The 17075-nt window shown below is 47.4% G+C and overlaps 1 protein-coding gene across 4 annotated transcripts in view; it reads left to right on the forward strand.

Annotated features, from left to right (window-relative positions):
* The window catches only part of NID2 (nidogen 2), a 59822-nt gene that overhangs the window by 18454 nt on the left and 24293 nt on the right, over positions 1-17075 (forward strand). For all 4 annotated transcript variants that reach the window (XM_034992640.1, XM_034992639.1, XM_034992638.1 and 1 more), the window contains exons 5-8: positions 7208-7357; positions 7799-8044; positions 9229-9429; positions 10717-10947. In XM_034992640.1, the coding sequence (XP_034848531.1) occupies positions 7208-7357; positions 7799-8044; positions 9229-9429; positions 10717-10947 (828 nt within the window). The remainder of the gene's footprint in view (positions 1-7207; positions 7358-7798; positions 8045-9228; positions 9430-10716; positions 10948-17075) is intronic.

Below are 17075 nucleotides of genomic sequence, written 5' to 3' on the forward strand. Positions count from 1 at the left end.
AGAATGTCCCAACCACACTCCAGTGCTGGCCTCAAGTGTATCATTCGCTGTGGTCTGTTTTCATAGAGCACAGAACCAGCCATAAAATGGAAACGCAAGCATCCTCTGTCTGAGGTGTCTTGTTTCTCCAGGGAGCTCCAGGAGCTTGTCGACAGCCCAGAAAGTTGCGTGCGCACCTGCCACGTGTCCTCCTCTGACCGAGGCACCAGTAGAAGTTGGGACTGGCATTTCCTGCATTCCCACTGGGCCACTCAGTGGGAACTTGCTTTAGTTTGTGCTGTCACGGTCGCTCTTCTGAACTGCCCTGTGAGGTAGATACTGTTAGTCTTCCCATGCTACAGAGGAAGAAACTGAAGCCTGGAAATACTGACTGACTTGTCTGAGTAAGAGGCAAGGAAGCCATGGAAGGACTGGCCCCAGCTGTGAGCTGACCCATGTGTCCCTACAGTCTGGAAAGTCTTCGCGGAGGAGGAGGGCCTTGAGCCAGCCCATGGGGTCAGACTCTGAGTCCAGAGAGGGAAACTGGGGAAACAGTCCGCACAGAGGACTGACGAGTGTGGAAATGGAAAGAGGGAGAGAGTCGAGGGGGCAGGTGAGCGAGGTGAGGACGACAGCTGACCAGGACCACCTGTGTGGTGGGGAGCAGGGATGATACCTTACAGAGCTCTTAGATATCCTTACACCTACTGAGGTGGTCCTATGAGGAGCGGCACCCCGCCTCCATCTGCATGGTGAGTTAGAAAGGGGGAGGGACACCTGGCTTTCAAAACCTCTTCATACTCCATTGTTGGATCCTTGCGTTCCTCCTTAGATGGCAGTCGAGCCGGGAAAGCCCAGGGTGTCACAGGGATTTCCCTGCGGCTTCTAGTCCCACCCTACTTTTGGCTTTGGGAAAGGCTGCAGGAATGTGTTACTCATGCGGCTTCCACCCCGCGATGGATTAGAGCAGGCTCTGCCTCCCCACCCCGCCTTCCAGATGAGAAAGCCTCTCTCCCGGGTACAGCTCCAGGTTGCTCGGCGTCTGCGAACACCAAGGCCTCCCATACCCGTGAAGACACCTGCATGGCAGAGCCTGCTGGGGTCCTGGTCCTAATAATGATGCCCAGCTCGCATCACTATACGCTACACACAGACACACACACCAGGAATAAACATGAAAACGGGAGGAAAAAGCAAGCCACTGTTTTTCATTAGAAAGTTAGATGTGGTTTTTCTTACTAATCCATCATTCTTCAAGGCAGGGAGACTTAGGAAGATCTTTCCTGCAGTGAAAATGTGGGTCCTTTTCTTGAGTAGTAAAAGCTGTTAAAAGTAAGAGTCACTCCAGCTGCCAGGGGCAGCCCCACGCTGGACACCGTCCATCCCCTCTGTGCTCCCACACTGTGCCTGGAACCTGCCCGCCTTCCCTTTTCCACGTGGCTGGGCCAGAGCCCTTAACAAGGGAGGGCAGGCCCAAGGCTGCAGACAGGTGCTTAAATGTTGCTGGCAAAATGAAGACTGAAGGACAGATCAAATCTGGTGCAGAGTTTTCCATTTTCATGAGTAACTCCCAATTAGGACAAATCTCAAGTACTTTGGCCATGCTTTTGCTTCTTTTAGGTACCCATTTTTCTTTCTTTCTTTCTTTCTTTTTTTAAAGATTTTATTTATTTATTTGAGAGAGAGCACATGAGAGGGGGGAGGGTCAGAGGGAGAAGCAGACTCCCCGCCGAGCAGGGAGCCCGATGCGGGACTCGATCCAGGGACACCAGGATCATGACCTGAGCCAAAGGCAGTCGCTTAACCAACCACCCAGGCGCCCCCATTTTTCTTTCTATTAAGGATATGAGAAGAGTAAAAAAAGCATTAAATGGGAAAAAGAAAAGAGATTTAAAAGTCCTCATGTGAAGACTGCTTTACCTGCTGTCTAACCACAGTTCACAAAGCCTTTGTAAACTCAGTGTTTCAAACCTGGCCGGCCTCCGCCCTCCTGCTGTGCCCTGAAAAACCAGCAGACTTGTATCTACTGTTTGAGTCTCTGTGACAGGTGCTCTCGGGCAGAGTGGGTCCCAGGAGGGTCTACGAAAGAGCCTGTGGGTAAATTCAGGAGAAAGGAGGCCATGGAAGAAAAAGGATTTCTCAGGGTGAGCTCTAGTTCGCTTGCATCTGATTCACCTGGGGCCCTTCTTTAAAATGCAGATTTCCACACCCCTCCTCCACCTTCTGAACTAGACTCTGCATTTTTAAACCAGGTCCCCTGGTGATTCCAAAGGCCACACCTGAGTACTGCCCCGTGTAATGGAAAAAGCATGGGATTTAGAGCCAGAAGACCATTATCATGTCCATGGACCTCCATTTTCTCATCCGTAAAATGGAGATTTTTTTTTTATAGATTTTTATTTATTTGTGAGAGAGAATGAGAGACAGAGAGCATGAGAGGGAGGAGGGTCAGAGGGAGAAGCAGACTCCCCGCCGAGCAGGGAGCCCGATGCGGGATTCGATCCCGGGACCCCAGGATCATGACCTGAGCCGAAGGCAGTCGCTTAACCAACTGAGCCACCCAGGCGCCCCTGGAGATAATATTTCTTTACCAGACTAGGAAGAAGTGTGTGAAAATACATCCAGAACTCTGATGTGAAGAGGCATATCACTGAAAAAGAAAATTGCCACTTTGTTTTGGGATGAGCTCATCGCACATCTCATCCAGCTGGGATTTCAGACACTGATTCTACACCTTCAAGTAGTGCAGCATCTTTGGATCTATCTGCATTTCCCATAGAAATTTGAGAAGGCCCATTGGCCAAAAGTCTGGCTTTTCTTGCCTGGGATTGATAGCTGCATGTGGGATCTGTTTCTAGGTGCAGTTCTGCCTCTTCTTCAGGGAAGGGTCTGGCTTCTGGGCTTCCTCCATGAAAGGATCTTCACGTTGCTTGCTGGTGGATCTGGGCCCAAGTGGGCAATAAGCACTGAGTCCTGTTGCTCACCCGGCCAGGAATGAATGTGAGAGCGTTCTCTGAAATCCCACCACCCTAGGAGCTGCTGTCAGATGAAATTCATTAACTACGTTAACGAGCATTCCCTAGCTCAGAAATGGAAAGTTTACAGACGTCCTGAACATCATCACCAGTGGGCATAAGAACCACCAGGGGAGTGGCTCAGGTGCAGATACCTGGGATCCACCCCTAGAATCTGGATTGGTAGCGCTAAGGTGTGCCCTGGGAATTAGAGTTTTTAACAGGCACCCCAGGTGATTCTGATGCAATGGTCCCCGCTCCCCAGCCCACAGAGAAATGCAGCTCTCCTTCTGCGTGGTTGAATGGGGCCCTGCTGAGGCTGTAGGTCCTGTCAGAGGGGGCAGAGCTTCCCTGATGCCTCCAAGCTGTTGCTGGAACCGATCGCTCACAAACCTCCGCCACAGCGTCCCTGTCTCCGGAGATGGCAGTTCACCAAGATGTGAATATCACGTGGACTTCTCTCTCTCTGCTCTGTCTTCTCTCTCTCCCTTGCTCTCACCTTCTCCCCCTTTCTGCTCCCTTTCTCTGCTCCATCCAACCCATCAGCAAACCCTGTCTGCTCCATCTTCAAAATATTCCGTATCTGGGCCCTTCTTCTCTCCAACAGCACTTCCAGCTGCCAGAGCACCTGCTTACTGGCTCATTCTCGAGGTATCGTAAGTCTGATGTCATCACTCTTCTGTTCCAGACGCCCCAGTGGCTCCCCTTCTTACTCAGACTGAAGCCCAGCTCCTTCCTGTGACCTACAGGACCCTCTGCCAACTGGCCAGTACCTCCCCAGCCTTCTGTCACCCTTGCCCCTCTCCCATGTCCCTTGTGTCCTGTTGTCCCTGCCTCTAGCCCTCTGCTCTGAGGTCACCTTCTCCCAAGTTCTTTCCTGATCCCGCTGTTTAAAAGAGCGAAGTCCCCTCCACCGTCAGCCCTCTTGACCTTCCCTGATCTAAGATTCTGCATAGCTCTTAACGACAACCTCTGTACTAAATAATTTACCTGTTTGTTCACTGCTGTCTAGGAGAATGTAAGCTTCGGGACAGAATGTTTGTCTGCTCTATCCCTAATTCCTAGATCAGAGCCAGGCCCATAGTGAGTGCTCCCATTATTTGTTGAATTAATAAATGAAAGAAAAGTGCAACAGGCATTTCTCCTTCCCCTAACAAGCTGATGTTGTAAGTTTTAAGTGTGTGCATCTGTGAGCACACCTGTGTGAAGGCAGGCACGGGAAAGGGATCCTAAGGGGAGCCTGTGATGCCCCTGTTAGAAGCGAACCCATCTTCTTTTCCTGTGTAGTTCTCATGGGGCTGGAAGGTTGAGCTTCTGTTTATGACTCAGTAAGCTCCATCCAGAGAATGCAAGATTCAACAAAACTGCTTATGAATATCCCTGAGCAGCTTACCAATAACCTGTCATAATTACAGTTTCAGTTGTCTAATGGCCTTTCATGGGAGCCTAACCACTGTTTTTTGTTGTGAGAAAAATGCAGTCCGTATGGCAATCAGCTCAAACTTCTGCACAGTTACCTTTGTAAGTTGCTGGCTGCATCGCTGAGCTCCTCTCCTTTTGCCCATAGGAAAGCCATGCCTGCGCCTTTTAGTTAAATTAACCTAACTCTCCCTATCAGTGGTCTTCCTGCTTCCCGTCTCTCCCTGTTTGATGACCCACTCTTGCAATGGGGACTGAGTGCAAGGACAAGTCTTCACCAAATAACAAATACAGGGAATATAACACAAACCCACCATTTCTTTAATTCCGGAGAATAGTGTTTAGAGTTTGGTTTTATTTTTACTCACCTTCACCGGAAAATGACTATCCTTTAGGCCTGTATCACATTGCTTCTTTACCTTGGTACTCAGAAGTACGTTCAGGAAAAATGTGACTTCTCGCAATGGAGGTGTGAAGGGGTGTCACCCGATTCTAGGAGGGAACAGAGTGCATCTCTGCGGTTTGCACAGAGCTACCTGAGCCATGGACAAGGTTGAGTTCTAGAGGTTGGGGAGTACCCTGCTGTTCTCCCCACACAGCCATGTCCCTTCCCTGCCTTGTTCTGGAGGTGAGTCCTGCCTGAGCACTTGCCCCTGGGCGAGGTCCTCCAGGCGCTGTTGCTTTACACTTAGTGGTTACCTTAGGGGCTGGAGACACCTGAGACTGACGAGTTACATTGGTTTCTTTTCTTTTTTCATTGGTTTCTTTTTACTCAAACTGGATCCCCCAGGACTTCTTAAACCAATGGTAGACAGTGATGCATAGTTTTCTTCACAACAGTGTCTATAATATCCACTCTGGGTTTTTTGGGGTGAGGGGGATGTGAGTTCTGTATCACTTTCCTATTTTAAAAAAACGTTCAGGGTTATACCTAAATATCTATTTTTATCAAACAAATTTTTCAACTGTGTCATCAAGGTGCTATACTGACTTCATTCTCCCGCTGCTCCCAGATGTTCCACTTGAGACCGTATTACCTGTCCTGCCAACGCCTCAGCCTGCCGCTTTCTCAAGAACCCGTTAGCATCAGTCAAGGACTGTCCTACTGTCCAAAAGCTAATGCTCTTCCTGTGCTTTGCCCCCAGCGAGCTGTAAGCCCCATCTGGCTCGTCTCTGCGCTCTCCTACCATTCATTAGGCTTGATTTATAAAGTATGCCTCAAATCTGACCGGCTGAAGTCTATGCCGATCAACCTCAAGCACCTGATCAGATCCTTAACCTAGCTCTCTCGGTCTAGGTACTTGGGTTCCACTGGAGTACAGCTGTTAGGAATCTGGAGCCAGACCTCCTGGGTGCAAATCCCAACTCTGCTACCTACTGCCTGGATGACTTCAGGAAAGTCCCTTTAATCTGTGCTTCGGCTTGTTCATCTGCAGAACTGGAATAAAAACGGCCCGTGCTCATGAGCAAACTGAAAGCGTGAATAAACTTCATAGAGCAGTATCTGGCATAGAGGAAGCACTATTTAAATGTTAACTGTGGGCTGTTTTCACTGGCTGATAAGTCTCTGGCTCTGATGTTACTTAACGTGGTGCTACATCTTCCCTCCCTTGGTTTTTCTCTGTTCTTCCCTGGAATCCTGTGTCCCTACCTGTTAATCTTTCCATTTCTTCCTTGCCCTCCGGTTTCCTCCTCCTCAGACCTGGATCTGGAGCACGGCTGCCAGCTAGGTTCGCCCAGGAGTTGGGTATCTGTCTTCCTCGGGAGCTGACCCCTTGCAGCATCAGCGGGGTCCAGCACTAGGCTTCTGTGCTGTCCCTGCTTGCCCCTGTGCTCCCGGAGTCTCCCCCCAACTGCTGCTCCCAGGGAGGTGGAGGCCAGGTGTGCACAGCCACTTTGGGTCCAGTCTTGGGTCCAAGCATTCTTCTCTTCTAGGGGGACCCTGAACATAGAGAGACCACGCTCAGGATTAGCATCATCCCTGGTGTCCTGAGAAAGCCTCCTCTTCTCCATTAGCGCCCCCCAGCCACGCCCTGCTCCCTTGGCCATTTCTCTTACGGACAATGGCATCTGCTCCAATTCCTGTTTCTTGGAAGTACAGATGGCCCTCTTTTTTTTTTTTTAATGGGCAGAATAAGTGGGAGACGGCAGGAACCGCTACTGGTCCACAGGTGGCCCCCTCTCTTATACTGTGGCAGTCTGCTTGTGCCATACCCGCCACCAGAAACCCTGCACGGGCACGGGGCAAATCAGAGCTGGCTCCCCTCTTCCTTTCCCCCTCCTCCCTCCCTCTCCATAGACTTTCTTTAGGGGGGGTTGTGTGTGCTCTTGCAGGCCCTTCTCACAAGAAAACCTACTTCCCGGGGCAGTGAGATAAGCTACAAGCTATTCTCTCTATGTTCAGGGTCCCCCTAGAAGAGAAGAATGCTTGGACCCAAGACCGCATTCATTATTTCTCTCTTCAGTCTTCCTCTCGGGGTCGTTACTCTCGGGTTGAGCCAATAAACCTGCTATTTGACCGTTGTAGACCCACAGGACGGCAGTTTTGTGCAGTTCAGCCTAACGTGTGCTTCCTGGCTGGCCTTTCTGTTCCTGCACTCACCCGGAGTGGTGCAGCCTCCTCCGCCTTCCCCTGCTCTGCACTGAGACCAGATGGGAGCCATCAGCAGTACTCCTTGCCAGAAGACCGATTATCTAAGCCGATTTTATGGTGCAGATGTGATGTCCATAATGAAGCTCGACAACAGCAGTGCTGGAATCTGTCCTTTTAACGCAAGTTGGTTTCTGCTTTCCAGTCTTCACGTATAATGCTGCCAGCAAGGAAACCTGTGAACACCACCACGGACAGTGCTCCCGGCACGCCTTCTGCACCGACTACGCCACCGGCTTCTGCTGCCACTGCCAGTCCAGGTTTTACGGAAATGGGAAGCACTGTCTCCCAGAAGGTAAGGCGTGCGCGCTTGACTGGGCTGGGGGCTGCGCTGTGTATGATTTTGCTGCTCGCTGGTTTGCGACTGGGGCTGGGAACTCTGCATTACGGACCGCGCATCTCCACTGCGTGGATCCCAGCACTGGCCACTCGCAGGTGCTGGATAAATGTTTGAGAAATGAACACATTTGGGCTCCTTTCCCAATTTGAGGATTAGCCAGAAGTCTTTCCTCCTTTTTGCCAGCTCATTAGAGTCAAAGTGGACGGGAGAGTGGGAGGATGGGAGAAAAGAAATCGAAGACAGGTCTGTTTTGTACCTAGATGGTTAATCGGTCAGTTATGGAATCAGGAGGATGGCCAAAGACTGGGTTTTGGGAATCGAGAGTGGAATGATTTTCCGTGCGCCCATCGCCAACCTGGACGATGGTCCTAGTCGACTGGGTTTGCTGTCTTTCAGGGGCACCTCATCGGGTCAATGGGAAAGTGAGTGGCCACCTCCGCGTGGGCCACACGCCCGTGCACTTCGAGGACGTGGACCTGCATGCTTACATTGTGGGCAATGACGGCAGAGCCTACACGGCCATCAGCCACGTCCCTCAGCCTGCAGCCCAAGCCCTTCTCCCGCTCACACCAATCGGAGGCCTTTTTGGCTGGCTCTTTGCTTTACAGAAACCAGGCTGGGAGAATGGCTTCAGCTTCACAGGTGAGTAGGAGGGGCCTTTGAAGGGGCCGCTGGTCACCAGCCATCATGCTTTGGTCTTGATATTCCGTGAGTGAGGACTGGCTTGTTCCGTGTTCCAGAGCCTCAGGGGGTCTCGTTTTCTGTGGGGAGGTAGTTGGGAATGGTTTGGTCTCACAGGACTGTTTTTGAAAGACTGATTCCATCCACATGTTCTCCACGTTGTCCTGAGGAATAGGATGATTACCTTTGGAACACGTACATCCTCTCACCCGAATGGGTTGAAGCTTATTTGTCAGGCTGTATTTACTTGAGTTGTTAGGCACAGATCTGTCAAATAGGGATGCACAAATGGTGATCACAGGGTATCTGAAGAGGAGTTTACTTCGTGAGTAAACTTCCTTCCTCCTCTCACCCCAAAAACTCTGACTGATAATGGTACAGACCAGTGCTTCTCAGACTCTAACCTGCACACAGATCACCTGTAGCCCTTGTGAAAAGGCAGATGCTGGCTCTGTGGGCCCGGTGGGGTCTATGATTCTGTTTTCCTAGCAAGCTCCCCAGAGACGCTCATGCTGGTCTAAGGACCACCCTTTGATAGCAAGGGTGTAGAAGATACTTTGGGGCACTTTCCTCCCTACCTGCAAAGGCTTGTTTCCTACTGGATTTATCTTTATCACAGAGAATGTACTGAGAGAAAAGTTCTTCCCCCCCACCTCCAGCTATAGACTCAAGAGCTATTCGGAGGATCTTGTTTTTCAGCAAGTTTTGAATAAAACAATCATCATCTGCATAACTTAGTAAAAGTATGCGCCAAATATTGTATGAGATGTATTCTGCTAAAATATATTCATTATTTATCTGAAATTCAAATTTAACTGGGTGTCCTAAGTTTTTTTTGCTTGTTTGTTTTGTAAGTCTGGCAACCTTACAAAGAGAAGGGTCAAGATGTCCCCAGTAGCTTCTCACAGAAAACAAGCTGTTAGAAAGAGAAGCAGTGTGAAATGAGGTGGGATGAAACCTCACTGTTTAATAGAAATTTGGGGAACTGGATGAAATCAGCAGCTAATAGTACTTAGTCTTGGATATCAGATGATCTTCTTAGGCACCATCTCCAGCAGCAGTAGAAATTAAGTATGCGCTGGTAATTATTCCTGGAAGATGCTACCTCATCCTAGCTCTGTGCTGAAGTCTTACTTCCTCTCCAGGCGCTACCTTTACCCATGATATGGAAGTTACTTTCTACCCAGGAGAAGAGACGGTTCGAATCACTCAAACTGCCGAGGGACTTGACCCAGAGAACTATCTGAGCATTAAGACCAATATTCAAGGCCAGGTGCCTTACATCCCAGCAAATTTCACAGTCCACATAGCTCCCTACAAGGAGATTTACCACTACTCGGACTTAGGTATGTATAACTAGTTTTGACATCTATAACATGGGGATATAGTCCATATTTTACAAGATATTTGTGAGGATGATGAGTTATTACGTGGAATGTCCTTAGAACACCGTGTGTTACATAAAAGAAGCTCAATATCCTTTTTATTACTCTTATCAAATATATAGTATAAGTGAGAGAAGTGTTGGCTGCTACACAAATGAATATCAGTATCCCCATCCCAGTATTAATGTGATGCCAGTGATAATGTAAGAAACCACAACCTTGTCTCTGGGGGTGTGTAAGGGTTGTATAAGTACATACAGTTTTAAACCATCTGGACCACAGGAAAGTAGGGATTATTGGAATTTTTACTTGTCCTGTACCTTTGTTTCAGCCTGTTTTAAAATGAGATGCTGCACAGTGTTGTAAAATGATTTGGAGTCAGAAGATAGGAATTCACATCACAGATTTGTAGTTGAAAATATATGGGGATAAGGTCACTTATCATCTGACAGCCTATTTTCTCTTCAGAATGAGCATAAGAACACCTTTTCTCCTTGCTTTCCATGGTTGACATGTGTCAATCCTGATGAGTTCTGGAAAACCACCCGAATGCAAGGTGTTGGCTTGGTCACAGTTGCTGTCCTGCAGCAGAGTGGTTTGCTTGAAGCTGTGCCTTTCTTCCTTCTGTGGTGTGAGAGTTGGAAGCCGGGCAGGAGACGAAGGGAGGAGAACGGGTAGTGGAGACCCAGACAGTGAACAGAACACTGGTCCGGGCTTCCGACTCCACGCTGAGACTGAGAGAAACGGCCCCTTCCTTTGCCTGAGCCCTTCGGGCTTAAGTGCAGGGTGTTGGGAGCGGTCACATCTGTGTCCTCTAGAGTGTGGACTGGTTGAAAACTTGGGGTGTAGAGTCAGGCTGACTTGTGTTCCAGTTCCAGCTCTATCACACGCTGGCCTCATGTCTTAGGCTATTTCTTGACCTCTGTAAGGCTCCCTGCACATGATCTCGAGGCCCACCTCGCTGGTATGAGGCATGAAGAAGGCAGTGTTTCTAGAGTGCCTGGCGTCGCTGGCACATGGTAGCAGAATTTATTCTTTGCTAATAATGACAGCAGTGACGGCACTTTGGCTTTGCATCTACTCAGATTCCCGGAATTGCCTTGCGGGTTTTCCATATAAACTCAGGAATTTCCCAAGGGAATATGCTCCAGGCATTAGGTGAAAAACCCTACAGAAAAAATCGACCCCACATGAAACTCTCTAAGATTTTAAACATTTACCAGTTGGGCTGAATAATGTCTTTTGCAGCTGTGACCTCCACAAGTTCCAGAGACTACTCGCTCACCTTAGGTGCCATCAATCAAACACGGTCCTACCGCATCTACCAGAACATCACTTACGAGGCCTGTAGGCACGCCCCCAGACACCCGGCCATCCCCACCACCCAGCAGCTGAATGTGGACCGGGTCTTTGCCTTGTACACGGATGAAGAAAGGGTGCTTAGATTTGCTGTGACCAGTCAGATTGGCCCAGTTGAAGGTACGTTTCCTTCTGTTGTTTTGGGCAAAAATTGAATCTAACATTGCTTCCTTTTTGAGTCCCCTCAGAATGATTCACAGAGGTTCCTAAGGGTTACTGAGGGCCAGGCTCTGTGTTAGGTGCTGGGGGTAAGGATGAATAAAGCAGAGTCTTGTCTTAGAGGTGGAGACAGAGGTAGAAATGGAACTTTTAGAACAGTGTCCCTGCCAAGCGAAGGAATAGAGTACGATATGTGAAGTTGATCTGTAGCCAAACCCCGTATGTGTGCCAGTCTGTGTTGGGGAGACACCTGTGAACAAGGTGAGGCCAAGTCAGGAGGGAAAATGATGCTGACAAGTATTTGTTACAATTGTGATGAGAACAGGGTGCTATGAGCCTAGCCTGGAGGTTCAGGGAAGAGGTCCCTAGAAAGTGACATTTTTAGCTAGAACTTAAAGGAAGAGAACGATTTCACCAAGTGAAGGTAAGACAGAGCCAGTGCCTGGAAAAACAAAAAGAACCGCATGTAAGAAAAACCCAAGTTAACATCGTACTCAACAAGGAGAGACTGGATGCTTTCACTCTAAGATCAGGAATTAGACAAGGGCGTGTGTTCTTGCCACTTCTATTTAGCCCTGGATTGGAAGTTTTAGCCCGGGCAATTAGGCAAGACAATAAAAAAAGGCATCCAGACTGGAGAGGAAGAAGTTCCCCTGTGATGTAATCTTATATGTAGAAAATCTAATTCATTAAACTATTAGAACTAGTAAGTTCAGCAAAGTTGCAGGATATAATTTTTGTATTTTGATCTTGTATTTCTATATAGTAACAATGAGCAAACTGAAAAGGAAATTTTAAATGATTCTGTTCCAAAAATGTTTAGGAATAAAAAAAATTTTTTTTTTTTTAAAGATTTTATTTATTTATTTGACAGAGAGAGAGACAGTGAGAGCAGGATCACAAGCAGGGGGAGAGTTAGAGGGAGAAACAGGCTTCCCGCAGAGCAGGGAGCCTGATGCGGGGCTCGATCCCAGGACCCTGGGATCATGACCTGAGCCGAAGGCAGACGCTTAACGACTGAACCACCCAGGCGCCCCCCAAAAAATTTTTAAGTATAATACTTTTACATTAAAACCTATAAAGCATTTTTGGAAAAAAAAAATTAAGACCTAAATAAAAAGAAAATTAGAAGACTGAATTCCATGTTTATGAATCAGAAGACTTAGTATTAAAATGGCAATGCTTCCTAAATTGATCTATAGATTCAACACAATCCTATTAGCTAGGTTTTTGGCAAAAACTGAGAAATTGATCCTAAAATTCAAGGAAATTTAAGGAACCCAGAATAGCCAAAACAATACTGAAAAAGAACAGAGTTGGAGGAATTCCACTTACTGATTTCAAAACTTAGAGTAATGAAGACCATGTGGTCCTAGCATAAAAATGGATATACAGATCAATGCAATAGAAGCGAGAATCCAGAAATAAACACAAACACATTTACAGTTTGTTGGTTTTTGACAAGCTTGCCAAAACAATTCAGTGAGGAGAGAGAATAGGTTTTTTAAACAAATGGTTCTGGAACAGCTGGGTATCCACATTCTAAAGAATGATGAGGGACCTCTTATCTCATACCATATGCAAAAATTAACCAGGGGCACCTGGGTGGCTCAGTCGTTAAGCGTCTGCCTTCGGATGGGCGCCTGGGTGGCTCAGTTGGTTAAGCGACTGCCTTCAGCTCAGGTCATGATCCCGGGGTCCTGGGATCGAGTCCCGCATCGGGCCCCCTGCTCTGCGGGGAGCCTGCTTCTCCCTCTCCCACTCCCCCTGCTTGTGTTCCCTCTCTCGCTGTGTCTCTCTCTGTCAAATAAATGAATAAAATCTTTAAAAAAAAAAAAAAAAAAAAAGCGTCTGCCTTCGGCTCAGGTCATGATCCCAGCGTCCTGGGATCGAGCCCCGCATCGGGCTCTCTGCTCCACGGGAAGCCTGCTTCTCCCTCTCTCACTCCCCCTGCTTGTGTTCCTGCTCTCGCTATCTCTCTGTCAAATAAATAAAATCTTTAAAAAAAAATTAACCAAAAATGGGTCAAAGATGTTAATATAATTTAGTTAAAATTTTAGAAAAAATATAGGTGTGAATTTTTGTGACTCTGCATTTGGCAATGGCTTCTTTAGAGAGAATACTAAAAGCATAAGCAACAAAGGAAAAAATTGGGTGTCATCAAAATTAAAAACTTGTGCTTTGGAGGATATTATCAACAAAGTGAACATACAACCCACAGAATGGGATAAAATATTTGAAAATCCTATACTTTTTAAAAGATTTATCTATTTGAGAGAGAGAGAGAGAGAACACAAGCAGGGGGAGCTGCAGAGGGAGAGGGAGAAGCAGATTCCCCACTGAGCAGGGAGCCTGATGCAGGGCTCGATCCCAGAACCCTGGGATCACCTGAGCCAAAAGCAGATGCTTAACCTACTGGGCCACCCAGGAGCCCCTGAAAATCCTTTATTTAATAAGAGACTTGTATCTAGAATATACGAAGAACTCTTACAACACAATAAAAAGAAATTTGGATAGAACATTTTGTCAGAAGATAAACACCCAAAGCACATGAGAAGATGCTCGATATCATTAGTCATCAGGGAAATGCAAGCACAATCAAAACCATAATGATGCTACTTTACATGCATGTGGACAGCTACAATAAAAAACAGATAATAACAAGTATTGGTGAAGATGTGGAGAAACTGAAATCCTCATACATTGCTGGCAGGAGTATAAAATGGTATACCTACTGTGGAAAACAGTCCAGTTTCTCGAAGTTAAACACAGAGTTACCACTTGAGCAATTCCACTCCTAGCTATATAACCAAGAGAAATGAAAGTTTATGTCCCCACAAAAACTTGGACACAAATATTCATGGCAGCATTATACAGAATAGCCAAAAGGTAGGAACAACCCAAATGTCCATCAACTGATGAATGAATTTTTAAAATGTCCTGTATCCATATAGTGGAATATTATCAACACATAAAAAAGGAATGAAATACTGATGGGAATGAATTTTGAAAATATGCTGAGTGAAGGTAACTGTCACAAAGGACAACATTTTGATTCTATCTAATGAAATACCCAAAAGAGGCAAATCCACAAAAACAGTAGATTAGTGGTTGCGTTGGGCTGGGGCATAATAGGAGGGTAAGGAGTGGATAGCCAAAGGATGCAAGTTTCTTTTGGGGGGGGATTAAAATGTTTTAAAATTGATTGTGGTGATGGTTGCGTAACTGTAAACATACTAAAAAACATTGAATTGTGTACTTTAGATGCGGGAATTATATGGTTTGTGAGTTCTATCTTAACTGGAAAAAAAAAATAGCTGTAGGGGGATAAAAAACCAGAGCAGTGTTTCTCAAGCTTCAGTTAGAATTAACCACAACTGTGAAGCTTGATAAACGTGATGGTAAAAATGTTCTAGGCTTATGAAGCATTAAGGACGTGAGTAACCCAAAATACACATTGCTAAGCGAAAGACGCCAGTCTGAAGAAAGCTACCTTGGTGTGATTCCAACTACAGTTGACCCTTGAACAACATGGGTTTGAACTGGGCAGGTTTACTCATATGTGGGTTTTTTTTCAATACAGTACTGAACACGTATTTTCTTACGATTTTCTTAACATTAGCTTACTTTATTATAAGAATACAGTATATAATATATAAAATATGTGTTATTAGTAAAGCTTTTGGTCAACAGTAGGCTATTAGTTTTGGGGGAGTCGAGTTATACAGATTTTCAACTATGTAGGGGGTCAGCACCCCTACCCCCCACGTTGTTCAAGGGTCAACTGTATATAACATTCTAGGAAAAGTGAAACTACAGAGAATAAAAAGATCCGTGGTTAGCAGGAGTTCAGGGGGAGGGAGATGGGGTGAATGGGGAGAGCATGGGATTTTTAGGACAGTGAAGCTATTACCCAAACTTACAACTGCATGACACACAGAGTGAGCCCTAATGTAAACTAGAGATTTTAGGTAATACTATATCCATACTGGTTTATCAGTTATAAATGTACCACACTAATACAAGAAGCTAATGAACTGAAAACTGGAGAAAGGGGAGGGTATGGAACCTTTACTTACTGCTCAGTTTTTCTGTAAACCTAAAACTGTTCTTTAAAAATAAATCTTGATTAAAAAAATAAAAAATGTTTAGGCGAGCCAGAAGATGAGCTTGCCAAGTCCGGGAACCCTAGCAGGTAGGGAATTGTCAGATGGAAGGGACCTTTTATTTATTTTTCTAAAGATTTTATTTATTTGAGAGAGAGCAAGAACAGAGGGAGAGGGAGAAGCAGACTCCCCGCTGAGCAGGTAGCCCGATGCGGGGCTCGATCCCAGGACCCTGAGATCATGACCTGAGCCGAAGGCAGACGCTTAACTGACTGAACCACCCAGGTGCCTGAAAGGGACGGTTTAATTCTGAAAGCCAGTAGCTAGTGCTTTCCCCTAGAATGCGAGGGGCACAGGAGGAGAACAGAGAGGGTCTCCCACATGGGGCTCCATATTGATACCGTTGAGGCCGGAATTGGTGTCTCTGCTCAGCATTAGAGAGGAGGGCTCCGGAAGCCTCCTCACGCTCAGGGTGCAACGGTCACTTTAGCAATAGGATACCGAGATTAAGGCCAGAGGGCTGGACTCTTCAAGGATGCAGAGATGACTTGAAAGGAGAATCCAGAGTTTGCTGGTGTGGGGTGGGTGGGCAGTTTGGTTTTAGGAAACTTGCTTGGGGGTGCAGGCATTGGGAGCCCATGGATTATAAGGTGTTGAATTAATAGCATGAAAATGTCAGTTGATTTTAGAGAAACGTGTATCGGAAGAAGGGAAAAGATTATTGCCTCTTTCTCAAAAGATTTGAACAAAAACAAAGGAAAACCTCCTTCTGCCCTTTACACCTGGTGTAAGGTGTCTGATGTGTAAAAACCAATGATTAGCGGAGGAGCCTCCCAGACCAAGGAATCCCACTCCGATTCTAGAAGTATGTAGGGAAAAGATAAATCCCTGGGTGGATTTTTCCTGGAGACCGACCAGCTCTGGGAGTAACAGAAAGAATGCCAGCAAACTATCAGGTACCAGGCTGCTAATTTGTCTTTAGAACTTTATGTGATTTTCCCTTCCATGCAAGTCAAAGCCTAACAATAGCAAAGGATAGTTTACTTGGTGCCAAGCCCTGTTCTGAGTACTTAGTCCCACACAACCCCCTGCCCAGTAGGGGGATCATCAGCCCCCATTTTATAGAGACTTGCCCAGTCACAGCTACAAGGCGGCCAGCTGGGACCCAATCCCGGGCACCAGCTCCAGAGCCCACCCCTGTCCCTCGCCTGGCCCCGCTTTCCCACATGGACTCCACTGGACGCCTCAAAATTTGGGCCGAATTGCAAGAGGGAATGTGTGTTTTAACCCTGTGTGTCTGCACCTTATTGCATCCACCCCTATAGAACACTGCAATACGGGTTATGCTCCCTGAATAGGAGAAAAACGGGGGCAAAAGAAAACAAATGACAAAATCCTTCCCCCTGCCCCCCTCACCCCCCTGCACCCCCTTTTCCCCTGCCCTCCATGCACAGCATTATCATCTTGAGTGTTTCCGTCTCTCCAGAGGGAATGACGGTCCGGCTGGAACGTCTGGGACACAGAGTGGCCGCCCCAGCCGACGTGGGCGCCCGTGGCTTCCCAGGGCCGGGGAGGCTGTGCTGTCGGGGCTGCGTCCGCCTGGTGAGCCATCAGAGCCTGGGGCCTGGCCCAGCCGCAGCCCCCGCCCCTCGCCCAGTGTTTGCGCTTCAGGTGTGGGTCGGCCCTCCTGGGCTCCTAGAACCGGGCCCCCTGGCGCCCACTTCGGGGCTCTTTCTGGCAAGTTGAGGAGACTGGGCAGAGGGCCACGCAGGGAAGCGGGACGGACTGTTCCTTGAAGGAAAACCGCTCTTCTCTTGATTAAATGAGGAAATTAGTTCCAGCTCTCCTGTCAGAGAGTCAGGCTGTTGGAGAGGGTGAGGGCGAACTAGAACTCGTTGTGAGGAGGATCCCGTTGTTCGTGCTGCAATAGGGAGAACGCGAACATGCCAGAGAGCATGCAGAGCCCGGTGGTTTTAGGAATGT

Source organism: Mirounga leonina, unplaced genomic scaffold (assembly GCF_011800145.1).
Source record: "Mirounga leonina isolate KUSES-001 unplaced genomic scaffold, KU_Mleo_1.0 Mir_82, whole genome shotgun sequence".
Lineage (NCBI taxonomy): Eukaryota > Metazoa > Chordata > Mammalia > Carnivora > Phocidae > Mirounga > Mirounga leonina.